The following is a 24,279-nucleotide window of genomic DNA, read 5'->3' as shown; positions in this document are numbered from 1 at the left end:
CTTTGAGGTAGGAACTCTTCTTTATCTTTTGGTCATCTCCCCTTTCTTTTTTTAAAAGTGTATTTTCTTCAGAAATGTCCCTCAATGTTGTTTTTGTATTGGTATTTCACGGAAACACCCCCCAGTGCGTAAGAGGTAGAGCTACAGTGAGGAAGCACTCCCCCCACCTGTGGCTCCCATCAGAGTCCTGGGAACCTTATCCACTTCTATTTTCTTTCCCACGGCCGGCTCTGCTGCTTCCCATTTGACCACGGGTACAGGGAACTGGAGAATCCAAGGAAAATGGCAGCGAGAAACACACAGTGTGGTCCCCTCTCAGAGAAGAGGTCCCTGCCCCAAGCAGGCCTTTTCCACATTTAGGTCTGGCATGTCGATTGAGCTGACAATGTGATGTGCAATGAATGGCAATAACAAAGGTTGTTGTCTAAGGAAGTCTAGAAATGCCGATGGGGGAGAGATTCCATGGTTTCTAACTTTAATCAGCATTTATTTCCTTTATGGAGGAAATAGTATGAGAATTTACTAAGTGCATATTCTAAGATATCCATCAACACCTTTTTTTGTTTTGCTTCTATGTCCGTTGTTTGGGGAGGAGGCGCTTGTGTGTGTATTTTGCATATGGGTCACTTCACAAGCATGTCACTCTGTGTTCATACTCTATTATACACACTTATGTATGTACAGCAGACATATTGTAGAGACACACAAAGCAGTATACACATTCCCAGAAAGCAAACTCTATGCAACAATAAAATGTATGTGGCTCTGAGTAAGGCTTTTCTTTACTGGCTAACGTGGTGTCTCAGCAAACTTTTTCATGCAACACGATGACTATGAGAAAACACTAACGAATCTCCCAGTACTCACAAAGGCATTTTGCTGAGCCCTGCTGGCGGAGGCAACAATCCCCGGAAGTGGGAATGTGGGAGAGTTCCACAGGCCACACCTCCTGATGTGAGAGTAGATAGGCCATGGCTTGACCAAGATACTCCTTTTCTTCTAGTATCTCGAGGATAGGCTATGAATGTTTTCTCCCTCACCTGCTCGTGCAGGGATCTTACGTTAATAATCTTGCTTTCCTCACATAGCTAGGCACTACCCAGAAATACCCAGGAAGGTCTCAACGTCAAAGGAGAGAGGGACACCTTGGTCTGGCCTTGCCAATAAAGGGACCTGACCGTCACTGCCCACACTCCATTCCTTTTTGGGCCCTTCTCCCCCTGTTCTAAGCAGTGCAGCTCGATTATGGCGGCTTAGAAAGAACTGACTGGGGTAGCTTTGAAGTGGGGAAGTCATGGTTTTTGCCTTGAAAATTTGCATGCTTATACTACAAGCCGCCAATTTATCTTTGCTATCCGAGACCAATGGAGGTTGCTTGCCACAGGTGTTATAAACAACACTGTTCCTTGGGCTGAACACATTAAAAGTGAGGATCCTTGTCCTGCTCCCCAACTTTAAAGTCTGTCATCACAGGGCACTGGTTTATGTATCAACCGATCACCAACAGATTCCTTCTAAAGCTAAATGTTTTAAAAATCTCAAGAACTTCATTTACACCCCCCCCTTCTGGTAAGTCCATTGCCCTAAACTTTAAGCTATGAGAATTTGACTGTGTGCTAATGAACTCTTTATAGTTTATTAGGACAAATATTCACTTAGTGGCATGCATCAAGCTTCAAACAAGAATCGCCCAAAATTCCGGGGAGAGATCTGCATTTTAGTTGTGTAACACACTCGAGAGACCAAATCCTGACAGCACACATTAGGATTTTTTGTGTTGTTTAAGCCTTACCTGGTTAGAATTTAATCCCCTGCTCACAGCACAAAGACCAAAATGACACAAACAGAGGACGGCTGGCATGAAGAGATACCCAACAAGCTGCTCCATTTAGCATCATCTAAATCCTCCTTTAATATGATTAACATCTGATATTTCTCTCTTTCTGAATCATATCCACTTCCAGCCAGGCCACCTCTCCTTTATCTGCAGTGTCTATTTTAAGGCTGCTTCAGTGCAAGGAGTATGGGGCCCGGGGAGTAATTTTGTCACTTCCCATGTGACTTCGGACAAGTTATTGGTCTATTTTGGGTCTTATTCTTCCTTCGGTAAAACTAGGCTCTTTCTGGAAATGTGGTGACAAGGTAGCAGGAGTCTGGATCCCGCCCTGCCCCCTCCGCTCACAGGCTCACGCGTTCACATGCGCGCGCACACACCCACCCACCACACAGGGTCCTAACGTCACCCAACCGTTTTTCATTTAACCTCTCAGTTTTGGCGCATGTGCTCGCAAAAGCTTCAGATAAGACGATCCTCTCCTTTCTGTGCCCGTGTGCGTGGAGGTCAGTGCTTAAGTGAGATGCTTAAGAAGCCACCGGTCTTATCACAGGAGCTTTACCAGTGTGGGCCCCGGCTGTGAGCTAGAGGTGGACCCAGCACTTCGAGCCAAATATCTCCACTGAGAGGGTGTGCACTGCATGACTTTGGCATTGAAGTTTCTACTCTTCGACTGAGTGAAAGGAGTCTGTAGTCTAATATGAACAAGAGAAGAGGATGGCAAAGTGGAGAACTGTACACCTTGTTTCTTTCTTAACTTTTAAGCAAGCATGTAGAGGGACTCTGAAGTTGTGTCTGCATGATGCCCAAAGATCCTATCAATTCAAAGGAATATATTAACCCAACAGAGTACTAGCTGGTCCAGTAATAAAACATTTTACTGACTGCATTTTAAATTTCTCAGTCAGTTGTTGGGCAGCAATAATAAAACAGCTAACATTTATTGACTGTCTACGATATGCTTCTAAGTGTTTTACCACTATTATTTAATGTGAGCAGCAATAATAATATGGATCTTAAGATAAGAAAAACTTCAGTTTGCCTAAAGATTTATACTGTTTTTAAAGTAATTCTAAATGGGAAGGGACAGGTAGAGGCAGGGGTAGAGAGGGATATGAGAGGAGAGAAAATGAGGCTCATGTTTTCCCCCGTTCGCTAGACTTTCTTCTCCTTCATTCTGTTCTCCTTCTCTTGTCTTTTTTTTTTTTTTTTTTTTTCAGCTTTCTGCTCCATCTCTGCCTCTGTCACTCTTAGCACCATCCCCCTTCAGCCCCTGCTGCTGATGGCTCTCAGAGCAGATGGGGAAGGTTTATCACTAGCGAAGAGGGAGTGGCTTGAATCTCTCTCCCCTTCTAGACCCTGCATTTCCTGGCCTTTATGAGTCAGGACCTTCTGAGTGACAGGAGAGTGGTTCTGCCTTTTGTATCAATTTACACAATTGCCAAGATTCTTGGCAAAGCATTCAGACTTAGGGTGGTGAGAGCTTGAGAAGACCCAGGGGGTGTGGAAGAAGACTCTGAAGGGGGGCGGGGGGGAGGTTGACAAGAACTATATTTTTGGTTTGTGCTAAAGCCCAGAAAGCTGGCCACGTTGCGTGGAGTGGGGCTCTCGCTCCGAACCTCCGAACTTGAGTTTGCGAAAGTGTGCGGAAGAGGGGTGTTCAGTTACAACTGCATCCTTCACTCCTACTTCTCACATTTAATGAGATTGGCAACAATAAATTTGTCTTTCCAGGTGTTATGGTATATATTTCCATGCTTCATTTTCACTTCACTTTGAAGAGCTTCCAAAAAAAAATTTTTTTTATGCGAAGGGGAAAGCGGGGGGGGGGGGGGGGGGGGGGGGTGTTGGGATTCTGTCCCAGTTTTTAAATCATACTGACACTTTTGACTTTAGGGGCATACAAGTTGGATTTTATTGCTTTTTTGTTGCTCTCACAACTGTGGCAGGAAAGAAGGCAGTGATCGCTGTCAATTTCCAAGGCTGATTTACAGGTTTGGGCAAAGAACTCAACTAAGCCACTGACCTGTGTAAGTCAGCAAGGTGAAGCACACTAGCTAAGGGCCCAAAGGCCTACCTACCACCCCAGTCTGGCTCCATGACATTGTCTAGCTACTTGATGTGGTTCAGCTAAGACAGGCAGAATGACCCAAAGATTGGGAGGCTGGAGATGATGGACTTGTGTACACACTGGCTGACACCTTCATCCAGATAGATAATTCTGACTTTGGGGGCATGTGAGTTGGATGTTTTTGCTTCCTTCTGCCCCACCCTGTGGTCAGCTAGGCATCCCACCTAGCCCCATGCAGGCCTAGCTGTTTATCTGTAGGCAGGGTCCAAATTCCCAGGAAGAGTGATTGAATGCCCTTGCCCTCGCTAAAGACCCAGGTTTTTGGATGGAAAGCTTAAAAATTAATAAAATGGGAATTTGATTCATTGACTAGCTGGTGTATACATGCCATTTCCTAAGATACTAACATCTCACTGGGCAGATGACCCATCATCAAGCCTGGGGTCCGGCTTTTTCCTGGACTCACACAACAGGCAAGGAGAAGACTCCCGCAGGCCTCTTTCTGTGCTTTCTGACTTCACTCTTAGAAAGAGAAAATAAAGCAGCACCCCTTACATCCACTCCACTCCCCGACACACTCCCAAACACAGGCCCATTTGAATCCACACCTGGGATGTATTCTCTCCACCATGCCTACCCCCATCCCAACCCACCTCGCTCTCAACATGGCACACATGGAAGAAGACCTTCACATCACCATCTCTTTAGAGAAAAATGAGGACAGGTGGATTTAGGAAGCACTTCCCCCTGCTCCAAATAGATATTTAAATATGAGGATCGTTTGGAGCACTGGCACATGAGTGAGAACCTTTTACTGCTCTCGCAGTCTTTTGGCCTCAAAGCCGCTGAGCTGTTTAAATGATCGCGCAACACACTATTGGTGGGTGGCGGGGAGGCAAAGAAACGCTTACTATTTCTTTCCTTGCCAGCCCCACTACTGACAAGCCAAATTGATCTCTTAAGAGACCAAATGAATGTTCTCCGAATATACATACACACGTGGCTGTCGGGGGAACCTATTCCTTGTACAGAATGATCGCCTGAAATGTGAAGGAGAGAGCAGTAGAGACGCCGGGGTGGAAGTGGGGTGGGGGTGGGGCAGAGGTGGGGATTGTGTGCAGGCACGGAGCTTCATTTTTTTGCACCGCCCGTCCTTCTGGAATTCAAGGTGTTGCTCAGTATAATGAAACGGGCCCACTGATTTACCATCTATTTGGGAATGTCATTGCATTTTTAGCTCCCTGTGTCTTTTTTGTCATTGGGCTACATTCAAGCACAGTAAGATCAACTTGAAAACCTCCTTACTCAACAGCTTTATTAGTTATAGCATTCCATGACCTTTCTCAACATTCTTAAAGAAAAGGATACAGTGGAATGTCGCTTTACTTTGCTTATTGTCCTTTGTTGTGGCGAACAAAGCGTTTTCTACAGTGGCTATAGCACATAATTATACAGCTTTCAATGGCGGTGTCTTGGCACCTATCAGAGTTCAGAGGAGCCTTTAGAAAAAAAAAAAAAGATGTTTTGTGGCAGCCTAGGGAGGGTCTCATCTTTCCTTCAGAAAATAGTTCAAGGCTCTTCTGTCAAGCTTCCCTACTTAGAGCTTTTTCTCCTCCTGCTTCATAAAGTTTAAAGCGGATTCAGTGGAGTTCTATGATCTATTTCTTTTGAAAGATTGTTCCTCGGCACAGAGAGGGCCTTTGACTTCAAGAGTTCACAGATTCATGTCTTTAGGTATCATATGTCTGACCTTATCAGTTACTCCATTTAATGTCGCAGAAAAAGTCTCAACTCTTTGTGTTGGTCTGTTTTGCCTCTGTGAAATGATTTGGTGAAAAGACCATCCTTTTTAACACACCACCGAGAGGCCGTTTCGGCTGCAACCTGCCCTGTGGCTTTTCTCTCTTTAAAAAAAAAAAATGTCCTTGTGTTTTGTGTATGGATGAGTTCACAGTGAGAATAGAATTATACAAGGGCAGGCGCACACACAAAAAAAATCTTTTGCTTCCCTCCCGCCCCCCCCTCTCCCCTCTCCCCCCGCCCCCCCCCCCCCCCCCCCGCTCCCCGTGATCTATTGGCTCTCTTGGTGGCTGTACCCCAACAGGCGAAGCCATTTAGCAAACACAGAGGCGGCAGCCATGGCGCTGGGGCAGCGGTGGGTTTTCCCTGGCTGCGACCTACCCCTAAGGCCTTCGTAATTAATTGTCCTTCAGAGACGAGGAAAGTTCAGAGACAGCGTGGGGAGTGATGCCTATTGTCTGACATTCAGCTCTCCTTGCCTCGGCTCTTTCTCTTGGTCCCACAAAGGGTTATCAAGGGGGTGGGGGGGGGGAGGAAGGGGGCAAGTCCTCAGCTGAGAGCCTCTGGTGGTGGTTAGAGCTTTCAGTGGGATGTCACCGTTGTGTCCGGCCCATCCTGGGTTAAATGTCTGAAGAAGTTCTAACAGGCTTTTGAAAAACGAGCCTGTTTATTTGGTCTCGAGTAAGCAAACTCTTTTAGCGAAACCAAGCTTGCTCCAAACTCTGCGATCCCTTTTCGCGTGGCAGATAACATGGAAATCAAATTGCCTCACCCCCCCCCCCCCCACACTGATTTTATTTCACTTTGACTGTTTGGGTCTTCCTCAGACACGGAGCAGAACTTTGCACGATCATTCCACTCATGTCCCTTAACCACCACCACCTCAGTTACAAATTTGCAAGAATAAGTATTTTCGCAAACATTTCTTTTTGGTTCTTGAAAGTAGATTATTCCCGTTTAAAAATAACGTTTCGCCTTCAGGGGGGATTGCCTTAAGCCAACCTTCAGTGCTGTTTGCTAACATGACATAAAACAAATACGAGCTGGTCCCCTCCCCTCTCTGGGCTGAGACACCAAATTAAGACGCAGTGTGGAGACAGCTACTTGAGAAGGAAAGGAAAAGCAGAACCACTCATGATGGTCATACTACTGTTCCTGGCAAATAGAGTGAAGCCAAGAAAAACAAATACAGTCGTTTTTCCAAGGGGCACTTAAACTAGCACGAGAAAGGATTAAGGTCACTTCGCTGTAGTGTCCACGGAGACTTCAAGGCTGAGGGGGACCAGATGTACGGGCAATCTCTGGGTCCCTCGGAGCAGCCTGTTCTGGAGGAAGGGACCCACGGGGTGGCCAGGACCTGTCCCCATCGCTCTTTGAAAACACTTCCACTACAGACCTTTGGGTATTTAAAGAGAACCCGTCTGTGGAAGTTGACACAACAAATATAGTCAGTCATACCAAAAAGGGGGTCATAAAAAATTGAAGTTATTCTTATGAATCTTTCATTAGAAGCAATGAAAAGGGACACTATTGGCCTAAGTCCTTTGTGCTCCAAGCCCTTCTTCCGGGCTCCGGGCTATTGTTCTTTCAGCTCCTCAAACAGACTTTCACTTTCAAGCTGACAAAAGTCACTTAGAAGCCAGACAGCTGTACTAACACACCCACCTCACGGAGCAGCAGCCAGGGGCAGGTGACGGGGGCCAGAGACCTTCTAGAGCAGCCTGTGTTGCTTTTGTACTCACCTGGAGCGGGACCATTTATTGCTCATTTGTGCCCGCAACCCCCTGAAGTTCCCCCAAGATGTTTCTTGCATTTTCTTTACAATGTGAAACATGGACATCCATGGTAATAATTATACCTCGGGTTTGCATGGCCTGGATCTGACCGGTAAAAGTTTGAGCACAGAACTTAGCAGAAGGCGGAGGGAGTTTGACTCAAAGCTCCTTTGATTTCTCCCCTGGCTTCTCTCTGTTCCGCCTTTTCCAGCCAGTCCAAATCAAGCTTTTCCATTTCTGCTGCCTCATCCCAGGAGTAGCTGGGATTTGCGTGAAAAACAGCCACCAACAGCGAGAACAAGCCTGGCCTTAGGATTTAAGATGCAGTTAGAGATAGACAGGTCGCCCTGCCTGCCTGCCTCCCGGGCCTCAGGGCAGCAGCGCCACGGGCCACGGGGAGTCCTCCCCGTGTGTGTATTACAGGCCCTCCCTCCCCTGTCACCTTGTGTACAGTCTGGTCTGTGACACTGATGGTGATTATGTCATTATTTTGCTCTGGGGGCCCTGGCACATCTGCAGAGCCCAAGCACATCTTCTTTGTTGCGCTGGCAGGCGTCCCACACCGCAAATGCTTCATTAGCCCTGCTGCTGGCCTCCTTGCCAGACGCGAGTGCCCAAATGCGGGCTCCTTTTTGCTCTCCGCTCTTTTGTGTAGCTGATGATCATGTATTCATCTTCCCACGTCTTCCCCATTCCCGACTTCTGAACTCCAGATGTCCCAGTTTTCTTGCCCAAATCACTCGAAAGAGAAACAAGGAGCAAAAAAAAAAACACCAAAAAAAAAACAACCTCCTTGCTCCTTAACCCGTCCTCACCCTTTCCCACCTTCCCCCTTTTCCATCCGCCCAGCGAATGGGGTCTTTGAATCGCTCCCCAATATGCGGACTGACGCTTTCCCACTTGCAGTTTGAAAAGATACCAAGCGGTTGCTCCCAGTAGGATGGCGCAGGTAGGGTTAGAACTCGGATTTATTAGGTATTGCTTATTCCGTGTATGCCTTTCTCCACCACCCCTTCTTCTCTCCTTGGCTCCTTTATTTGCTTCGGCGCATGGCCTCGTTTTACCAATTTTCAGAAAGCGGTCCAAACTGGGAATAGAGCAGAGATTCTTCATGCCTCGCTGTGCATGTTACAGTCAGCGGAAGGTCCCTTTCCTCCGAATGGAATTGTCTTCTCCCCTCGGCCCCCAGCCGAAGTGCCCTGCCTGCTCCTTCTGCTGTCATCACCTCCCCAGCCCCCGACAAGGACCTATTATTAGATATTGAAAGTGATTAACCCTGGGCTGTTTTGGAAACAAGCTGAACCATTTCTCTGAAGTTTGACTCTGTATTTAAAGGAGCCAGCGCGTTAGAGAAGGTGTAAATGGTTCCAACGTTAACTGCAGTAAATGTTAGAGCTCCCTATCTTGGGCTGTGATGGGTTCTCTGTAATTGGTATGTTTTAATTCCTCCTTAAAATGGAATTAATTGACCTGTGTTAGCGTATTATGAGCAGCTTTCCCCACAGAGAATTTAAGCAGTTTTTGTCCCCCAACCACGCCAACATGGGAAGTTTCAATGTCTCTATCTTTGAGTAAAACATCGATTTTAGTTTTACGCCCAAAGGAGAAAGTTCTTATATTTTCAGCAATCATGGTCAGACCACTGTCCAGAATTCGAATGCAGACTCCTAGGTCGAAGACCCAGGAGAAGATTAAAGAGCATTTCTCCCGAGGAGTGAGTTGCCATCTTGTACAGGTTTTCCTGGGTTCCCCTGTCGCTGAGCCCTGTTCTGAATATTAGGAACCATCCAGCTGGGAAAATGAGGAGAGAGGTGGCCAGATCAGCAGGCCACCAGCCCTGGGCAGGGAGCGTGTTGGGAGAGTCTGGTACCTGTCATTGATTGAATCATTTTCAAAAGACTCAGGATGTCCCCAGAACATTCCCAACTTCCCATTATTAGATCATTATGGTTTTATTGCCCACAGGTTTATTTAAACCTTTTCAGGCCTAGCCCCGTTCTCAGAATATACCACTCCTCAAGATAATAATTCTCTAAATTTATTACCCGCTGAGAAAATAGTATCTTCTTTTTATGGCTCGTAAGTGATTTCCCTGGAACTCCGAAGGGATAGCCCTTGTTCTAATATCCTAGGATTTGTGGACAGGGCTATGGCCATGTTCTCCATTTCCTTTCTGATTTTATAGACTTGGATCATTACTGCCTCTTAATCTTCATCTCTGCAGATGAAGGAGCTCTAATCCTTTTTAAAAGTCTAATCTCATACAGTTATTGCACTGCCCCTGGTCGTTTTAGCTGCCCTCTGTAATGCGCTTCAGCGTGACTGTGTTTTCCCAGAGACAGTTACAGTTAGGAGACGACTGAGCGGAGTTCCAGGTGTGGAATGGCACCTCATGAACGCACCCAGGGGGACTTTTTTGCTGGCCCCAGAAGTTTATCCTGAGAAGTTGGATTTCTTGAGTAGCTTCTCAGATGCACTTATTGGTGAAAAGAGCCTATAGACCAGTGTATGGAACTCCTGACAAGTATTCTGGCCAATCTGATGGTGTCTACAGGACATATTCAGCCAGATAAGCAGTGGGCAGATCCACCATGCTATCCAGATGTTTACAGTGTTTTTGTAGATAAAAGTATAGAAGCGTTTGACATCCTGAAGACCCAGCCTTATTCTTGGGCTCTAGTCTATAAAAATGACAGCCGAAGCGAAAGGAATGCTCTGGTCTCTAAATTATATTCTCAGGAAGGAAACAAAAACTTTACAAGTAGATGTTATTTTATGTAAAAGCATCACCTTGAAATCTTAAAAAGGAAATCCTATGGCGAGGCCATGGTCAGTGGCCCTGGGCTAATAGTGTAAAACTTAAAAGAGCATGGCTTCTGGAAACAGTCCCCGAGTTCAGATCCCAACTCGGCCACTTTCCAGCAGTGAACCCTTAGCAAATGTCCTCCCCTCTCTGTGCCTCAGTTTCCTCATCTATAAAATGGGGAAGACAGTAGCATCTACCTCACAGAGCTGTCCTGAGAATTAAATGAATACACATGACTTTATTAGCACAGGGTAAGTGCTGTCTAAGCATTTGTTTTTATTCATCTGTCGAGCCAAATGAAAGTTACCTTGTCCAATTATTGCATCATTTCCTGCTGACCCTAAATAGGAAAACAAACAAATGAGCAAACAGAGAGTTCTCATCAGAACTGGGACAAAGAGTCAATGCAAAACTGGCTTAAAAAAGAGAAAGTGGTCTCTCTGCCCCAAGCGTGGCTGTAAAGGTGGCACCAGCCTGGATCAGAGCTGGAGTCAGGTCCCAGAGGAGAAGGGGACCGTGGAAGGAGCACCAGATTGCAGGGTCTGCCTTGGGCAGCACCTGCCTCAGGAGGCTCTACTTTGCTCCCCCGTAAAGTGATGAGATTAAACACAGAGCTGTGTTCTAGGTCTGAAATTCTGTGATTTGTGGAGAGAAGGCCTTCTGCATTCTCTAAATAAATCCTTGGGGTGATGCAAGGCTTTAGGCAGTGAAAGTGGATCGCCTGGGAATCCAGATGCCATCCACCCAGGGCCACATCCACCCTGCGGCTCTGCTGTGGCTCAATTATCTCAGTAACAGTCTCCAGGGTGCCCACGCTGGTGTTCCCTCAAGGCCCGCTTTGCAGATCTCTCATCAGTACCTTTGGAGACGTGGCAACTCCCTCGCTACGATTATAGAGACTAATCTTTCACATTCATAAACAATTTATTGACTGAATTAGCAGTAATCTTTATACTTGCTGCTCACTTTATCTGCATTGGCGGGGGCAGCCAAACATAAGGAGTTCATCTGTGAATCCCCCATGCCTGTGGGTTCCCTAGAAGATGGTACAGACCTGAACTAATGGGGGGGCCTACACACCCGTCCCCACAAGCATTCTCCTCATGCCCCACCCCAACACAGCCAGTCAGCATTCGTAGTATATTACTAACCTCTGAATAATATGCTACATCTCCCCTATTTCAAACAGAATTAGTTGTTCTAGATGGTATAACTACCTTCACTATTAGGCTTGGTTAGTAACTTTTACAAAAGCAAACCATTCTTTCCTTTAAGTATTCCCCCAAATGATAGTAACCGAAGTCGTAAAAGTTTTTTTCCCACTGGGGTTTTGTGGGTGTGTATGAGTGTGGTGGGTAGGTAGGAAATCCTCACAAATCACTTAGAGATGTATTTTTTCATCTTTCTTGTGGTTATTGTACCCAACCTCTGTTTTTGAACAGACTACTTTAACATTTTTAATTAAAATCTGGTACTAAAAGTGGCTTTTAGTAAAAGGTAATAGATTCACTGAGAACAAATGTGTGTGGGGGGGAGGGGTTAAGAGGGGTAAAGGCAGAGAAACTGCCAGAAGCAGAAGGAGGAGGAAGGGGATGAAAGGCTATGGTTTCAAGGCCACGCCACTTCCTTTCATACAAAGACTATTTTTGAGATTTATCATTTTATGTGACCTGCATGACTCCTGGCATGGCTCTCAGCAAGGCCAGTCCTAGGTCTGACAGCATCCTGAGACTCCACCTCAAGCAGCACCTCAAGGCCCATTAGGCATCGGCAAGGGACTTCCAAAAACTCCTGGGGCCTTTCTGGAACCTGTTTCTCGGCCTCCCCAAACTACTTATCTTTCTTGAAAAAGCAATTTCAAATTCCTTCATAAGCTCTTAGGTGGCTTTTGAAATATAGCTCATCCTTATTTTTTGCAAAGGATCACTGTAGAGGGGAGACCCAATAGAACTCTCTAGAAGGACAAAATGGAATTTCTCTGACAGAACCAAGATCTTTCGGTCAAATCCAAATGATAGGATTGAGGTCGTCAACCCCAGTCCTTTCCCAGCGCAGCCCAGGATTATGTGGACGCAGGAGCTGCTGTCAGCAGAGAGGCAGTATCTCCCAGGACCTCCGAAGCAGTCTGACTGTCAGCTGCATCTCACGGTACTTTCTCTGCTGCTCACTCTGAGCGGTGCTGTTCTCATGGTCCTGCCTGACCCTGCTTCCTAACAGTTCCTCTGGAGGCCCCACGCTCACAGCGCCCCATCCATGCATACAGGCCACGCAGACGCGTTTTAACGTTAGCCCAGGCAAAGCCTAATTAGGAAGGTAAATCTCCCGCAGAAAACAATCAGGTAATGCATTCTCCAGCGAACAGGAGTACCCGGATTATCTGTGCCCCAGTTTCCCTTCGTGCAATGCGGGAGATTTATGCCGAGTTGTTTTTGGATCATTTCCCATCCAAGAATGGCACCACGCTTGGCCCCGTTAATTGTAACACCTTACCCAGGCATTGCAGCAAAAGTGAAACATCAGGCACTACCAGCCTATCGAACTGAGACACCAATGGCTCACCCTTCAAGGGGCTGATGTGAAGGGAAGCTAGTTAACACTACAGAGCGACTGGTGTACTGCTTCTTTTTCCATCTGAGCTGACTCGTTAGATGTGTGGTAAAGGAGGGACAGGTTCCTCCATTGAGTCCATTTAAATATTTACTGGCAGGAAAGCGCCCCATGAAAATCTAATCAAGGCAGGGCGAGACCGAAGGCTTCTTGGTTCTTGCCCATCTCTGGGTGTGGTCCATTAACTCTATTCCATAGCCATGGGCAAGCCTCAGATGCACCGGAGGGATGGTGTGACATTGCAGGTTGAATTCAGGGGAGGCGATCCCAGCTATCCTGCAAGAACCACCAGTGTGCTGACCCAGTGAGGCCCGCAGGCTGCGTGAAGAGTGACAGAACGTTAGGCCTTCAGAAAAGTTGTCAGCCCCCAAGTTTGGCTAAGAGCAGGGGTTGGCAAACTATAGTCTACAGGCCAGGTGGGATTCTCTGTCTGTTTTTTATTACCCCGAGATAAGAAGAGTTTTTACATTTTTAAAGGGTTGTAAAAGAAGGACATGCAACAGAGATTGAATGTGACCACAAAGCCTATGCGTTGACTATCTAGGCCTTTGTGGAAAAAGCCTGCTGGTCCGGCTCGCGTGGCTCAGTGTTTGAGCGTCGACCTATGAACCAGGAGGCCATGGTTTGGTTTGCGGTCAGGGCACAGGCCTGGGTTGTGGGCTCAACCCCCAGTGTGGAGCATGCAGGAGGCTGCTGATCAATGATCCTCTCTTATCATTGATGTTTCTATCTCTCTCACCCTCTCTCTCTCCCTTCCTCTCTGAAATCAATAAAAAAAATTACTTTAAAAAGAAAGGAAAAGCCTGCTGACCCCTGGCTGAGGCTATTTCTCTCTTGAGTAGAGCACGTACTCTCTGAGATCCTTTCTACTTCTGAAGTTCCAAAACTATGATTCTTCGATTGAATAGTCTGGGTCCAGCTCTAACCTGAACAGCCCCTCCAGACACATAACCCCAGCAGGGAGTTTCCAATTGTTTTCAAGATCTAAAAGCGTCTTTGTAGTATCTCAGGGGTAAAAGGATGGGAGAAAGTATTCCATTTTAGTGTTTGATGCTTTTTCTCCGATTTTGTTTTATTTTGTTTGTTTTATTGTTGTTTAAACTCGGAGTCACTCTTTCAAACATGCACAGAGTTTGAGAAAGACGGAAAATCTCCTCCATGACAACAAACAACAGGACAATCATTGAGTTTCCTGACATATATAACACCAAGACTTCCAAGCATGAGCAAATAAACTAGCCGCGTTAAGCATATTCACCGATCAACGCTCAGCCCCACACAATAATTTGGACGGCCTCACAGCCTTTACTATAACAATCGTCTTTCTGTTCCCCGCATGCTAGCTCCTTCTTCGCGGGGGGCCACGGAGAGGCGGTTTTATTTCCATTGATGTCTATATGCAGAGCTGCCAGCAGAATGTTTACACAGTGTAAAATGAATACACACAAATTATTAACAGGTAGAGTAGAGGACGATAAGACATTCTTTTACATTCCCCGAAAGTCACCATTAGTCAAAGTGCTCAATTCTAGCACATTGTTGATAATCTATGGTGTGTGTGTTTTTTATCGAGACACGTGTTATCAACAGTTTTTTAAAGGTGTACAAATTTCTGTGTGGATTCTGTATTTTCGAAATAGCCACCCCTAAAGACAAAGACGCAAATTCAGGTGAGGAAACAAAGAAAACACTCAGGGCACAAGCGGGGATGGCCAGGCGCGGCCTCCACTGCCCCCACACAGACCAGAGTCCACTTCCTGTGGTCCTTTTTCATGGAGTGCCACCGTCCGCTCAAGGTGGATTCTTACCCTCCCTCCTCCTTGCAGTTTCCATGTGACTGTTCATTCTTCTTATTGCGTTCCCTCCAGTGGGCCCTGACTGGTTGCTACTCTGCTGGCATTGATTAGGGCGGGTGGGGGATTGGGGGGGGTGATGTCAGGTGGCCTAACTTGGGAATGTACATGTGCCTGTAGGTCCCTGCAGTGTGGGGGGCGGAAGGAGAGACCTGCTTTCCTTTTGCCACTTTTTCTAATTGTCCCCGCAGCTCCTTCAGCCTGGTGGAGGGAAACGTGGGGCTGTTGTGCGGGGCTCGCTCACGTCCTTCCCCAGCCTTTCCCTGGGCTGACTTCCCCGCCCCCACCCCCTCGCACATTAACATGACATTGCATGGCCAGCCCAGACCACAGCCCGGGAGCAGCTTCCACCAGCTGAAACCTCTGATCCCAAACCCACGAGAGAGTTTGGCTTTTGGATTTTGGCAAGAAGGCCCGTTGCCCATCAGGTCAGCATGAATAAAGATTGCTTTCTTCCTTTCTCTTTTTTTTCAAGTCGGGCATCAACTGAAGGCCCCCAGAGCTCCCTTTCTCAAGACGATTTAACCCCTTCCTTCTCCCACGTCTGGTTTCCTATTCGGAATGCATGGTTTTTTGTTCTGTTCTTTTCCTGTGAGACAACCAAGAAATCCATCTGTAAAAATTGAGAGCCGAATCAATGCCGAGCCATCTTATCATTTTTAAAGTATGTTTATCCAGCTTTGTAGTAGGAACAAGCAGCCTGTGTGAAGGCCACATACTTCTCAAACCTTGGTTGCAACACGTTTGCGCCGTTTTGAAACTGTCTTTATCTAGCTGAGAAAACGAAAATCTATTTGATAAAGTGGCACTCTGGCCAGTTTATCTTGCAATATGGCTTTAGCTCACTGGGTCTATTGATTTCCTTAAATTAATGTTTACAGAATGCTACTGAATTTCGCTCAGCAGAACATTGTTCTTTTGAAGGTTTATAAAAACAATGATACAGACTGTTATTGCCATGTGTTCCTTTGCTTAGACGGAAGAAACGTGGCTTTTTTTTTTTTTGATGGTTCCTTTTTGTTGTTGTTCTGTTTTGTTTTTTTAAGGACAGCCTTGAACTCTAGCGACTTCCTAAAAGCATTTTGCTCCTCTCATATTTAAGGAGCAAACATGGAACTAGGAAGGGAGCCCACTCAAAGGCCTAAAACTGCACGGGCATCACATGAACCTGACCCCGTAAGGTCCCCCGAAAACTGAACGCGGCCTAAGCATCAGCATGAAAGAGACTTTAGTCTGAACCTCAGTGGTTGGTGGCGTCTGCGGGCGGCTTCGCAGCCAGTGCCCCTGAGGGTAATGCCAGTCCTCCCAGAAGTACGTGCGAGCGTCCTCATCAAATACAAGCGCTGTGTCGCTGTTGGATGGGCACCCTAAATATCACACCTCGCTCTTTGCCCGTGGTGCTCCGTGTTTCAGACACAAAACCTAATCTCCAGAGGTGATTTTAAAGCTGGCCTTCCCCGGGAAGCACCGTGCCCATTCAGCTCTTTGACAGGGCTTCAAGTCACCATCGTGTGAGATGACCGAAATAAAACTCCGGGAACACAAAGCAACTTTTCTCAACTTGTTGGCTGGGCCAATAAAATCAGCCAAGCGAACCCCCTCAAAGCACCTCTCAAAACGCTGCTCTGCGCACATTTATTAATCACATCACGGCGGAATGCCTCCCGGGAGCCGGGCTCTTCTTTAAAGGTGCAAACCACCGCCTTAGGTTCGGGTGGTGTTTTCTGCTTCTCAGAGCACAGTCATGCTTGCTTTCCCACCCGAGCTTTCCCCGTAACGAGGGGGCCTTGGGACACAATCCCCCGATCCGTCTCTGATAGCATCCTGCCCCATCTCTCCCCTTCTGAAAAGGGGCCAGTGGGTCCCCCCCGCTGCACGCACGGCTGCAGAGGGAGACCCTTAGCAGCAGCATCCTGTACCCACATTTCATAGCTCTGTGCGTTCTCTCCTCTACCTCTGGCAGGAGAATTCAGGGAGAGTGGGACAGGGGAGAGGAGCGGCCATAACGAATCTGCTCTTTCCTTTTCACCCCATCATCCCTGTGAGGACTTACTAACCCATCTGAGTTTATCCATGTACGTCCACTCTGTCTGCGGTAAGGTCCCCAGCTTGGGCCCTCCCCCCAAACCCCACCCCCCCGCAGGAGATGTGTCTCTCCTTGATCAATATTTACTTAACAAACAGCAGGGATGGGAGCGTTTGCTTAGCGGAATCATGTGCGCACCAGGGTGAATGAATGTTCGGGGAAGCACTTCAACTTTGTCTCCCCTTGGAAGGATCTTCACGTGGGTGTGCGCACGCATCCCCGGGCACACGCCCTTTCTAACTTCTCCAAGGACGCTTAGAAGTCACCTAGCTGTGCCTCCTTGGGTGTGACCACTACATTATGTATGCTGTCTGAGGGTTCCTCGTGTGAACTCCCTTGGAAAAACCCAGCCCCGGGGTTTCCTTCTCCTTTCGTGCTCCTGCACAGGTGAGACCCCGAGAAAGCCTCTCGGGATGAACTGGGCGCAGGAGCATCTTCCTCTGACCCCTGGCAGGTGATGGGAAGGGAAGAAAAGGCACATGGAAACAATAAAGGCAGTCTGACGAGGAACTCGAACTATAGATTTCTGATGGCATTAGGCTCCCGCTCTCAGAAAGCCCAAGGGGAAAAAGGGGCTCCCAGATTTTCACAGCCGCGGACCCCGTTTTCAGCATTAGCTGTGTTTAACTCTCAGGATAAACATGAATGGCGGGGTGTGGAAGTTTCCAGAGCGCTGTTCTTTCAACTTCACTGAAACAATTGCTTGAAGGCTCAAGTCAGGGCCTTCAGTGCCGGGGGACTTGGAGGCATCTGGGTCTGGTTGGAGGGGTTTTGTTTCTGTGTGTGGGTCGAGGCTGGGAGGGGGGCGGCGGGAGTTATTTATTTATTTGATTTTGTGAATCGGAGTTGTAGAGCCATCTGAAATATTCATGCAGAATTGTCTGAGAAGCCCGTTTCTGTTTTATTTACTGCACAGTAGAACAGCCACAGCGGATTAGTTCTACAATACCCGTAACAAAAGCCCAACAGCTGATGCATGTGATGTTAGGAGGTGACAAAACAGTTAAAGTATGCTGCTGGCTACAGGCAAGCAGTCAGCAGATGCAGACAAAAGGGTTTGTGACAAGAATAACTCTCTCTCCAAGGCGAGCAGTGAAGAGTATCCAAAATACCAGTACCCTTTTCTCCTTGACATTGTCTTCTGACAGTCAGCATTTTATTGCCCTTTTATAGTATTAAAAAAAAAACGGAGAAGGAGGAAGAAAGAAAAATCCACACACAAACTAATTCACCCCGATACTAGCCAGCATTTTACTTCCCCATCAGTTAGCCGCTCCCGCCCATACATAGGTTTCCTTTTCCATTTCCCCAGTCAGGTAAGTTTGAGAGAAAAACAATAGTTTAAAAGATGAACTGAAAAGATGATCTCCTTTGATTAGATTGCAATGTATTGATAAGCTAGACAGGCTCTTGGCGTCGTTGGTCATTGGGGAGGGGCTGGGGAGAGAGGTCTATCTATGCCTGGTTTGTTTTCTGTCCATTTCAGCAAAGATCATTTCACTGATGAAATTGGGCCAGTGGACCATCTTTTAAGGGGACTGAGGAGGGAGCGGTGTCTACGGGGAGTGGTGCAAGGGGCAAGGTTTAGGTCCCCTGCAAGGGGCCGATGGATGAGCTTGTGGCTGTTTCAAAGGTGTGAAAAATCAGCTTCTCTGTCCAGAAAATAGGAGAGGCTGTCTTCTTTTTAACCTTTCTAATTCCCCTTCTATTCTCTGTGACATTCATTCAGCTGCCAAGAGCGTCTGGCAAGGTTTGGGCCAGCGAGCACACTTTCAGTGACCGCTAACCTTGGTATGTCCTGACACTTATGATGAGTGTCTGCAGGACACAGAAGGCAGGCAGCCTGCTATGTCAGGCTTTTATTATGTACTGCAGAGGCTGGGGACAGTCAGTTTAATAAAACAAATCATCCTTGAAGGTAAAGCAACTGGGAAGAGGAGGAGGAAGACAGGGGGGAAATGTGTCTTTGCCACTCATTCTGATAAAAAAAAAAAGAAAGAAAAAGAAGAGGTGCAAAATAACCACCCACCCAACACACCGTGTGTGTATATGCACGTGTGTGTGTGTGTGTGTGTGTGTGTGTGTGTGTGTATGTGTGCCCATGTGTGCTCATGCACATAACCCTGCCACTGACTGAGAAGACTTGAAAACATCTTCCCATTTTCCCCATTTCATCAAAGACCACAGGGCCCTTATTTGCTGTGAGGAGACTTAAGTACAAACAATTGTGATGAAATTGGTAGATGCTGCTAGCCAGCCCCTTCACATTTTTGAGTGCCTTCAAGTACCTCATGGCGATATTATTCTCCTCCGAATATCAAGGCAAGGAGAGGCAAGACCATGTGGGGTGAGGCTCCTATATTGGGATGCCTTTTATCAGAGCAAAGTTTCCACTCTCCTCTCCTGAAGAACACTCATCTCAGCAGCTCCCACAATAGCCTCCGAGTCCCAGCCAGAGACTTTGGAAGCCTTTTGTTTTTCCCCTGTGGCATGTCCAAAGGCATGGCCTTCCCTCCCCCCTCCCAGCAGCCTGCATTGTCTTGCATTCCTGGGGCTTGATTGACTGTTGCCACCTGATGCTGAGGAGATACTCTAGGGTTCATTCTGCACATTGTTGGGTTCTATTAAAAGAAACCTAGATAAGGGATTACTTGTCACTAAGGGATTTTCTGCAGATGTTTATTAGTGATTGGAAATCCATTAGGTGTGAAGAGGTACAGAAAAATATGGACAATATTGTTCTCTGAATTCTCAGGTACCCCCCAAAACATCAGAAAGTAACACCCCCACCCCCAACTTACTCTGTTAAATGGAATTGGGAGAATTTTCTATTGGAGAGGTAAGGGTCTCTCTTATTCATGGGTGATATTTCTACCTGTAGGTGGAATTCCTTCCCACTCTTTTGGAAGATCAGTTGATACCCATCAGTTTACCTCTCTGGAGCCACCAAAAACAAAAAAAAGATTAATTGCGCTAGTATTAACAGATCTCATTATAACTTTATTTTATCTAGCTCAATTCATTGTATGAGTATTGTCTCAAAGCAGACACTAAACTAGCAAACCATTTCATCCCTTCCCAAACATAAACCCCAAACTGAAGTTCCCTCCTGGGATCTTTGGTACCGTTCCCATTTATTTTAAGTTACTAACTCTTCCGTGGTTTTTTCTCAATCATAGATCCACAGTTTGTCAAGGTTTTGATGCCTCAGATAAGTAATAATAACAAAAAATGCATTAAAAAGGAACCAACATGGTTTAATGGAAAGACACCTGCACAACTTATTTTGCATGAAGCTCCTAATTGCGTAATTTCTTCAGCTCATAGTTTCTTCATCTGTGAAATTGTGATTTCTGAGATCTATTCCAACTCCTTAAGTCCCATCTTATTTTACAAATTCTTTAAGTATTGAGCGAGAAGATAAGTGTGATGCTAAAGCAATATGGAGTAAAGCAGAAGGCAAGATCTCATTATGAACTATTTATCAAAGACTTTTCAAAAGACCACTGCTAAGCATTGTGGGGGATGTGCAGAACAGAAACCATGGCGCTTTTTTCTAAAGACATCTTATGATAAATTCATTACAACTTGATATAAGTAGGCAAAAAGTTAAGCAACATCAAGACAGATACAAAAGGTGTTAAAGGACAGCCCAAGAATACTACCAAAAAAATGAATGTTTACCACAATACTACCAAAAAAATGAATGTTTACCACAGGATAAAAGCCCTGAAAACCATCAACAAGCATGGCAAATGATAAGAACAGTAAGGTAGAGGCATTCTCCCCCCCCCCCTCCCCCCCCCCCCCACCCCCGCCAACAAAGAAGTTACTTTGATTTGTTCTTAGGCAAACCCTAGAACTACTCCTTCCTCCCTCCTCCAGTGCTGAGGCTATTGTAGATATATCTCCTTCCTCTTAAGCAGTGCCCCTGCCCCCTTGGCCCTTGGCTCCCCAGACCTCCTGTGGAGTCCTGGGAGTGGGCGGGGCTTCCAGCCTTCTCTGCCCTCCCCTGGAGCAGCTGCCATACCTTCTATAATCACAGCTCTCTGCAATCCATGCGTGTGCAACCCTGTGTGTTCAAGGAACATAGATCTTCGTCACGGCTCTGTTGCCAATGGCCAGTAAAACCACACTTCTTGAAATGTTTATTTTAATAAATGCCTATGATTATGTTTCTGCAGCATTTGGCTAACAGCTCCCAAACCAAGTAGTTAGCGTGGGTAGCTGCGCTGCCTAACTGTTCTCCAGCCAGATTCCCTCTCTCAGTAATGCCCATCTGATCAAATGGGAAGGTTTTATCTTTGGGGGAAGAAGGGAGGGTACTCAGCAAAACTGCTTAATGACTTTTTACTTAGTATAAGGTGAATGGGAGTGCTAATCTCTCCTCCTGGCCCCTCCCGTCCCACCAATACTCATGTACCAGTATATGCAGGAGATTTGAGGGAAAATTACCTAAGTTCTGTAGAAAGCCCAGGTGACTTCTCAGCAGGGAATGGCCATTGGGGTGGATGGGGTTTGCACATTGATGGGGGACAAGGTTGTGTCTTAATGGTTTTCAGGAAGCGTTGGGAACTGTCCTGAGAAATTGGCCAGTGTGTGTCTTTGGGAGGGGCTACTCCAAATTCTCACTTTTTGTAGATCAGCCCTAGCTGGGGGCCTATTTCCACCCGCTGGGAAAGAATTGGGTTTCTTTCAAAGGACAAGTGATGTACCATTGGAGGCACTGAACTTTTTTGTCCGATTTTAAATGTTTAAAAATGGTTATCCTACTAGTTTTCTTTAACAGTTCCTATCAATTACAGAAATGTCCATTGCCCAAATCGGGAAAGATGGAGAGAAAAGGATCAAATACGTTCAACAGGGCCTTACGTCCCTTTCCTTTGTTAAGTGGCATGTCTGAACTGAGATGAAAATCTTTCACCTCTTACATGTGTAGACAGATCTGTCTACATGTACAACCACAGGGCATTGACTTCCTCATATGTTTGCTCTTACTATAAAAATAAAACATTAGGAATGCAGAAGGACCCCACTAACAGAGATCTACCGAGTGTCAGTGTATACTTGGAAAATTATGAGTTCCTGGGAAGATTCTGTGAATCCATTATCTTGGTGTAGGGAGAGATAGGCCATGCTTTAGAACACTAAGTGCATCAATAGCGACTCCTTTCCCTAGATAGACTAGAGGTCAGACTATTAAAAAAACAAAAAACAGTTAAGCTCACACACGACACATATACTCACACACTACATATATATACTAATTGCTGTGAAAGAAAGAATTAAAAATTAGGGATTCTACAAAGAATATTTGGAGAATGTTTGCCTTGGAGTATAATGACTTGGAACAATTCTCTTGATCTCAGTGAGCCTCAGTTTTCTCACCATAAAATGGGTATAATAACAGCACATAAAGATGTTGGGGAACTGACTGACATAATTCGCATTCAGTTCATAATACAGTGCCCGACACATAATAAGCACTCCAAAAATGTTAGTTTTTATTATTTTTATCACCTTCATGAACTAGTCTCTTATGGAACAATTCTAATCTCAAGGTAAAGTATTTTCTGATGTATAATTTTTAGGATTCATTACAAACTTTATATTTTGGGACTCAGTGTTAATGTTATTATCTTACTTCTTTTTGTATGTATATTACTTGATAGTACAAGTTAGCATTTTAATGGACAAGTTAGCATTTGAGCCAATCCTCTGACACAGCAAGCAACAGAGATTTTGGTTTTCTTGGATTCCCCCCCCCCCTCTCTCTCTCTCTCTCTCTCTCTCTATATATATATATATATATATATATATATATATATATATATATATATATCTTTATTGATTTATTGATTTCAGAGAGGAAGGGAGAGGGAGACAGAGATAGAAACATCAATGATGAGAGAGAATCATTGATCGGCTGCCTCCTGCACATCCCCCACTGGGGATTGAGCCCGTAACCCAGGCATTTGCCCTTGGCCGGAATTGAACCTGGGACCCTTTAGTCCTCAGGCTGATGCTCTATCCACTGAGCAAAACTGGCTAGAGCTTGGGTTAATTTTCTATCCAAGGCCAATTATTTATTATTCTAATTATGAGAACATATTTTGTTTTCGTAACGGAAATCAAAAGGAAACCCGATTCACATTCTGAAAGATGGGTCGGAGACTTGCTTGTGGAACACACCTACTTAATGAAGTGAGGAATCCCAACAGTGTGTCCCCTTGTCCTACCCTAACATTCGCAATGGAATCCTAGCTTTTCAACAGGTCGGCATGCATCCTTGGCACAAGTCTCTTCCTAAACCTCTACAAAGCTGTCAACCCCCCATTACAATGCTACTATATATAACGCCTTTGCATAAGAGAAGAGAGGCCGGCCATTTTTAGAAAATGCAGGTGCCATGTAAGCCCCCTTCTGAAAGAAAGAACTTAGCTCCGTTTCCTTTGAAGAACTGGAGACTTGAAACTGAAAACTTTATTAATGCCATTGTCTCCTTGTATCAGCAGGTTCCGGAGAGATTCCTGGAAGTTGCGCAGATCACATTACGGGAGTTTTTCAATGCCATTATTGCAGGCAAAGATGTTGATCCTTCCTGGAAGAAGGCCATATACAAGGTCATCTGCAAGCTGGACAGCGAAGTCCCTGAGATTTTCAAATCCCCGAACTGCCTACAAGAGCTGCTTCATGAGTAGAAATTTCAACAACTCTTTTCGAATGTATGAATAGTAGCAGTCCCCTTTGGATGTCCAAGTTATACGTGTCTAGATTTTGATTTCATATGTATGTGTCTGGGAGGCATGGATAGGTTATGAAATCAGCTGGTAACTCCTCTTCATCATCTTCCTCTCATTTTCTTTTGTTTTTCCACTGCAAGGGGATGGCTATTTTCCTTCTGCCTTCCGTTTACTTTTGCCCAAGGCCCTTAACATTGGGAGACTTAAAATAGGGTTAATTTTCAGGGAAAAGAGGAGTGTTGACACGTGTCAAGTCTACATTAACATGGAAGGGCATTGGTTAGCGGTGCTTCTGCTTGGCTGATGCTTTATTGTGAATGGCGGTTGGCGGAGGGAAACTCATGACACAGCAATTCTACAGCGTATGTCTCTAGTTTTCTCTGCTAAGAAGGTCGGAAAACTCAATGAAACCACTTCATGAACTTCAATCTATTGTTTGGTTTGAACTCAGTAGCTTTTGATGACATGTTTTTTTTTAAAAAAAAAAACACAAACAAAAAACAAAAGCCAATGGCAGATGAGCAGCTGACTTCTCAAAAGTATTGCAAAAGGCCAAACTTAGAAAAGAAAAATAGTCACTACTGTCAAGTCTTTCCTAAGAGAAATGGCAAACACCCCAAACTAGTACCCATTTCTTAAGGAGGCAAAACAGTTTTGCACCAAACTGACTCTTTTAAGATGAGACTGGAAATTCACCCATGATC

General features: G+C 45.7%; 1 protein-coding gene across 1 annotated transcript in view; it reads left to right on the top strand.

Moving 5' to 3' along the window:
- PROX1 (prospero homeobox 1) overlaps positions 1-23,542 on the top strand; it is a 39,461-nt gene extending 15,919 nt beyond the window's left edge. The window contains exons 3-4 of the mRNA XM_079761917.1: positions 1-7; positions 23,348-23,542. The exon at positions 1-7 is cut by the window's left edge and continues 188 nt beyond it. Of these exons, the coding sequence (XP_079618043.1) occupies positions 1-7; positions 23,348-23,533 (193 nt within the window). The 3' untranslated portion in view covers positions 23,534-23,542. The remainder of the gene's footprint in view (positions 8-23,347) is intronic.
- The last annotated feature ends 737 nt before the right edge of the window (positions 23,543-24,279 follow it).

The sequence above is a fragment of the Cnephaeus nilssonii genome (genome assembly GCF_951640355.1).
Source record: "Cnephaeus nilssonii genome assembly, chromosome: 21".
NCBI lineage: Eukaryota > Metazoa > Chordata > Mammalia > Chiroptera > Vespertilionidae > Cnephaeus > Cnephaeus nilssonii.
The sequence above is the reverse complement of the archived record's forward strand: the minus strand, read 5'-3'. Positions and strand labels throughout refer to the sequence as shown.